At 38.3% G+C, this 6,172-nt stretch overlaps 1 protein-coding gene across 1 annotated transcript; it reads left to right on the top strand.

The window, feature by feature from the left end:
* Positions 1-706: 706 nt before the first annotated feature.
* On the top strand, positions 707-5,218 carry LOC149113422 (GFP-like fluorescent chromoprotein cFP484). Its single transcript, XM_089288294.1, has 5 exons — positions 707-932; positions 1,043-1,143; positions 3,065-3,283; positions 4,189-4,398; positions 4,804-5,218. Exons 1-5 carry the CDS (start codon positions 930-932, stop codon positions 4,943-4,945), a joined length of 675 nt encoding a protein of 224 aa, XP_089144420.1. The 5' UTR covers positions 707-929; the 3' UTR covers positions 4,946-5,218.
* Positions 5,219-6,172: the final 954 nt, after the last annotated feature.

Below are 6,172 nucleotides of genomic sequence, written 5' to 3'. Positions count from 1 at the left end.
TTAATCTGCATATTCATAGAGCAAGACCAACACATGAAGATGAACAACTTTAGTTAATCACACAGAGTTACAATACACTTTAAAGCAAGCTTATTTACTGCTGACATTGAATGTAACGGTACAGTTGTTGAAGTCCTCAAAAAAGAAAAAGCTATTCTTTTCTAAATTAATTCTCCATCATTGATTGCAACCTTGTCTTTTGGTTCGGTCTCAACCTTGCTTATACACTTCGGCCCCTAAATGGCACTTACATGGGAAACAACTTTCTCCTGCGGTTTTTATATTGAGTAGACTTTGGAATAGCGCTGGACACACAAGTTTCCTCTTCTTAAGCTAGTTTAGGAGGTCTAAATCTGTACTTTGCCATCTGCATTGCGAAGCAACGTGCTCGCTCAGAAGTCACAAACAGTTAGGTAACAACGTGGCATTGAATGCAAATAAAATAATATCACAGACCAGCAAGCAGCAAGTAGGTGACATTCCACGCCTCAAATAAAACATATTTAAATTCAGAAAACTTATTGTAATGATAATTTCTACAAATTTTCTTTGTTGAAGAACTAATTTCAAAAACTTGCGCTTCGGGTTTCATCAGGTTTCAAAACGCTCGAAAACAATAAAAACAAATGTTTTGTCGCGTTTGGAAACCGGTGATGAAGCCCGAAGCACGAGTTTTTGAAATAGTACGTGGACAACGAAAACGTGTGGCTTGGTATGATAGACATCAAAGGGTTGGTGTTTGTTACAATGAGTTGTTTTTTGTTACATTAGGGTTCCTGGCTTATAATTGATTCTATTTTGGGTGTGACATTCAGGTTTAAAGCAGCATCCTCAGTGCTGAGGTCTCATTTACCCTGGTGATTTGGAAGAGAGCAGATCGAGAACAACAAGAGCTGTATTACGCTAAAATCTTACTTGCGTCTACCATCATGGTAAGTGTTGCTCGAGAAAAGGTTTCGTTTCATTTTGACCGATGAATTTACTCTACTGCTTATTTTGAACTGGTGACTGATGTCAGATTTATCCCAATTTCTTTCCGCAGAGTATGATTAAACCACAAATGAAGATCAAGCTGCGTATGGACGGTGCTGTAAACGGGCACAAGTTCGTGATTACAGGGGAAGGAAGAGGCCAGCCTTTCGAGTAAGTAAAAGTGTACAAATGTTTAATCATTGCGGTCAGTTTTACGGCACCCTTGCTTCGAGCATTGCTTAGTATATTTTTTTCATATTCTTTTCCCATTGAACAAGATATCTAATACCGAGAATACGTCCAAAGCCGTATGTTATTCAGGATATCGCAGCAGATACAGGGTTTATTTCTCTTTCCTTCGATTTTACGACCCTTACGGTTACCTTACGCCTTCAGAAGTGTCTAAGTCCAAGCAATGTTGCGCGTCCGGTTTAAACTGTAGACACCTGAGCCCCTATTTCCAATTAATTAAAGCTCATAGAGCTGGCTATCAAACTATACCAAGAATTAAAATAAAAATTGAAATAAAAAGGAATTATCGAATTTTTTACGACCTGTAAATGCGAGCGCCCAAATCACCTTTTGAAAGCTACAAGGCGAAGCGAATCTTGTTTTTCGTTTATTTAATTTGTTCCTAATCAGTTTCTGGACCCAAAGCGCTAAAGAACGTGTGTGCGATTTGTCATATTTAATTTCCGTGAAAAGTTACAGAACATGTTCGAAATACGATGCAAAAAGATGGACTGCCCGCAGAGAAGTTGTGTTCTACGTCTAAATTTGAGAGCAAACGAACAAATTCTCTTTGACTTGTAGCTTTTAAAAAAGACGCGAAAGGTTATTCGGACGCTCGCATTTAGAGGTCGAGAAAAATTCGACAATTCATTTTATCCCCAATTTCTTGGTATATTGTGATAGCCAGTTCTATAAGCTTTACTTTGATATAGGGGTTTTAAGTATCTACAGTTTCAACCAGACGCGCTTCATCGTTTGGACGCGAGACACCTCTAAAGTTTCTCCAAAGGTAAACGAACGAAGAAGATAGCGAGAAAATGTACATGAAGACTTTCAAAAATGAATAATTATCCTTGCCTCGAAATCGAAACCTAAAATCTACCTGCCTTTGCTCTATGTTACAAGGATTGTGGGGCTAAAGGGCTCCACTTGCTATGTATTTCTTAGCCATTCATCATTTACCTGAAAAAAAACCTTTCATTACTTGCGTTTTTGTCAGATTGAAGACATCCTCTGTGATGCGACCAGTCTGTTAAGTGTCTATTTATTTAACGTTTCCATAGCTAGTTTATCAAGTAATTCTCGCCTTGTTTCTGACTTGCTTTCTTTTCCCCTGTTTCTCTTTCTTTGCCACATAAAAAAGTTGGTCGTCGCCTCATTTGTGTCAAAGTATAAGCACTGTAAAAGTGCGCACTATTCAAAAGAGCGAGCAACCAATTAACTCAGTCAAAAGGAACTTACTGAAATGTTTGCGTATAGATAATAGAGCCAAATGGTAATGAAACCTGGAAGTTCTTTGTTTATGTTTTTGTTGGCTATTTTGGGGGTTGACCCCGCACAAAACCTGGCAATATACAAAAGGCGGTTATGTGTGCTCACACAACTAACCAAGAGAAGCATTGTGATTGTAGTGTGATTTATACACAATCAATGAGCATTCAACGAAAGATGGGCAGGGTCAAGGACCTTTCAACATACATTTTAGCCAGTTTGTTTGTTTCTTTCAGGTTCACCGACCCTCCTAACCATTTCCCTCTATTCAAATTTCTATAGTTTGGTGGTGTAAAAGAAAGCCACCAAATATTTACCAGGAAAACAATCATACGGTTCTGAAAGTTTGAGGTCATGATCAGACTGTAATAGTCAAAAGCAAATATTCACTTGTTTAATGAGGGCTTTATCTACTAACAGAATGCTGTTGATGAGAAGTTTAGAACTATTTTTCGATTGCCATTAATCAGGCAAAGCAGATAAGTGTATCTGGCGTCATTATCCAAGGACTTTGTAACAGAGAAAAAAAAAGCACTGCATATGAACAGTTCCTTTTTTTTACGTCTTTGGTTTCTTATTTGTGTTTTAGGGGAAAACAGACTATGGACCTGACAGTCATAGACGGCGGACCTCTGCCTTTCGCTTTCGATATCTTGACAACAGTATTCGATTACGGCAACAGGGTATTCGCCAAATACCCAGAAGACATCCCAGACTATTTCAAGCAGTCGTTTCCTGAGGGGTTTTCTTGGGAACGAAGCATGACTTACGAAGACGGGGGCATTTGCCTCGCCACAAATGACATAAAGTAAGTAAGACGTAGAGCTAATGGCTCTCGCTAAGAAGATTTATAGGAAATTTACAGGAATCAGCACAAAAAATTAATACGTGATACTTCCGTCGGAGAATTGCCATGAAAATTGTCATCCCAAGTCAGAGTATTCTGAAATTCTATCTACAAATTTTCCAAGCGATTGCGGTTTATTTAGTTCAGCTTTGCATTCACTGTGGAATGAGTATGCTTCATCAACTGATGTTTACAAGCTCGTGGAAACGTCTTCCAGAGTTAAAAACCTCAAGAAGTTTGCACGATAAATACGCAATCTGATACATCTAAACAACTTATATGATAAATTCGCCAAGAAAAATTAAAGGTCATTTCATTGACATACTACGGAAATTCCTCACTACTCCTCAATATCTACTCCTCTTCTCTTCAGTTCAAAACTGGCGCCAATATCCTTGTTTGACGTCACTAGCCCCAGTCTCCGTCGCCTTAGGTCGTGTGCTTAGTGATCCCGACTTAATAAATTCATAAAAAAAGTCTGTTTTAACCAACAACACAACTGCTTGCGGCAATTTGTTCCATGCAATATAAGATTATCGCGATAAAAATATATTTGGGGTTATATAAACTTTAAGGCATTTTTCCAAAATGGTTCTCTCTGTGTATCATAAAAGGGAAGAAGAAAAAAATCGCCACTGGTTTTGTCTGGTATCATCTATTAAATTACATTGCTAACTATGCCTGTAAATGACAAAGTCTTCCTTTTATCTTTACATGGTAACACTGACTATCTTTTATTTCTTTTTTATCAGAATGAAGAAAGACGTCGACAACTGTGACTGTTTAATTGAATGTTTTCTTGTTTATTATCTTAAGTGGTCATGGTAGCATTACTGAGTATATATGGCTGACCTTTCTTCCATCAGAATGGAAGGCGACTGCTTTTCCTATGAAATTCGATTTGACGGGGTGAACTTTCCTGCCAATAGTCCAGTTATGCAGAAGAAGACCGTGAAATGGGAGCCATGCACTGAGGAAATGTATGTGCGTGATGGAGTGCTTAAAGGTGATCTTAACATGGCTCTGTTGCTTGAAGGAGGTGGCCATTTCCGATGTGACTTGAAAACTACTTACAAGTAAGTTTTTCTTTTTTATTATGCGTTTAAGATATTGATGACTTACAATAAGAAGACATGAATAAGTTCATCAAGACATAAATAAGTTTTAGTGGTCACTGTTACAGTGGAATCAGCGACCTTAGCTCCGACTTCTAGATTAGAGATGCCCCATGTGGGGATTGGTGTTGAACACTCCAAAAATATCTGAACTGCAAACACAAGATCCAGTTAGTTATCCAGCGAACAACCTTACCTAGGAGGAGATAACTTTTTTTTTTTTAATCAGGATAGTAAACTTCGGAAGCTGGCAACGATCAGGCTACGGTAGTAGTTTGCACATTTAAAATAGTATTGTATTTTTTATATGCTGATGCACTCGACCCAGTGTCACTAATTCGAGTTCCTTTGCTTCTTTGCATACAGAGCTAAGAAGGTTGTCCAGATGCCAGACTATCACTTTGTGAATCACCGACTTGAGATAACATGGCATGACAAGGATTACAACAATGTTAAGCTGTCTGAGCATGCAGAAGCTCATTCTGGGCTGCCAAGGCAGGCCAAATAAAGGCTTGACGAAAAGCCAAAACGGCAAAGAGTGAAAGAAAGTATATACAAATATATATTTTTCAATTGAAAGGCATTACACTCGGAATTAGTATTTGATACTTTCAATTCAAGGATTTATTTTGGGATTTGCTAGGCGCTAGCTTTATTGTTAAATTAAGTTAAAGACGGTTTAACATTTTTTCGGTATTACAACCTAGGCATAGACGTCTTAAACCCAGTAGTGGTCAAGTACAAGTTAGAAAACTGTGGTGAGAATAAACTTGTAGTGGAAGCCAGGTTTTGTCGAGTTTTCTTGTCATAGAGTAATGGTTTTGGAAAGATTTTGAATTTTTCCTTCCCCTTCGTCGCACCTTAGTTTTTTGGTTTAAAACGGTCAAGTACAACGAATATGAATATGAAAAGGTCAGGGATGCTCTTCGGTAAATTTGAGTTTTACTCCTAATGGAGACTAATATGGGAGTTGCTCGAGCTTCATAAGACCCCTAAAAGATACCACTTAAAACGAAATAGGTTCGATTACTAGCCACTGTTCAAGAAAGTATCTGTCGCGCACTTGTAGACCCGACTCGCGTACTCGAGAGATCAGCGGAAATCAAGCCTAAAACCAGAAATTAAATGAGAGCGTTTCTTTTAATTGTTACTTCTTCGAATGCACCCTAAAGGTTACTTTGACAGCTAAAGATGGTGATGTTTCGTCGTCAACACCCTAAGTGAGACCAGAATCCTTGATTTGTGCCCCAGGCGACGAGCATCCCCAACCTTTTCATATAGGAGTTCCTCTCCCCCGGGTTTCGAACATCCGCTGTTTAGGCCGTTTTACGGTCGCATGCACTGTGTCAAGATAGGTATTCTTTGAAGTTCTGACGCAAGTACCCAATATCTGACCGCAGAAATACTCTACATTCAATAAATTTTCTCACAAACGTTTTTATAACTAGGAGCTACCTGTAATTATATAAATAGCTCATACAGGTTTAACCATACTCGTTTGCCGAAAAAGAAGACATTGAAAGTCACAAAATTGATGAGCTGTATGAATTTTCCAATGATTCAAGCCGTGATTAAGTGTTTTAGACGATCAACAGTCAAGAGAATTGAAGAGAATCCGAACGACCTGTTCCGCTGTTTATTTATACGATATTGTAAATAAATAAATAGTCAATTAAATACGGACATGGCGAAATGAGGAACAAATAGTTGATTTATACTCTAATCACCCTGAAAC

This window comes from Orbicella faveolata, unplaced genomic scaffold (genome assembly GCF_042242905.1).
Source record: "Orbicella faveolata isolate gen_17 unplaced genomic scaffold, um_ofav_v1 contig_15, whole genome shotgun sequence".
Lineage (NCBI taxonomy): Eukaryota > Metazoa > Cnidaria > Anthozoa > Scleractinia > Merulinidae > Orbicella > Orbicella faveolata.
The sequence above is the reverse complement of the archived record's forward strand: the minus strand, read 5'-3'. Positions and strand labels throughout refer to the sequence as shown.

Excerpts from the sequence above, each read along its gene's own strand:
- LOC149113422 (XM_089288294.1), top strand. Across the intron at positions 1,144-3,064 it reads GGAAGAGGCCAGCCTTTCGA|GGGAAAACAGACTATGGACC; the intron begins GTAAGTAAAAGT and ends TTTGTGTTTTAG. Across the intron at positions 3,284-4,188 it reads CTCGCCACAAATGACATAAA|AATGGAAGGCGACTGCTTTT; the intron begins GTAAGTAAGACG and ends TTCTTCCATCAG.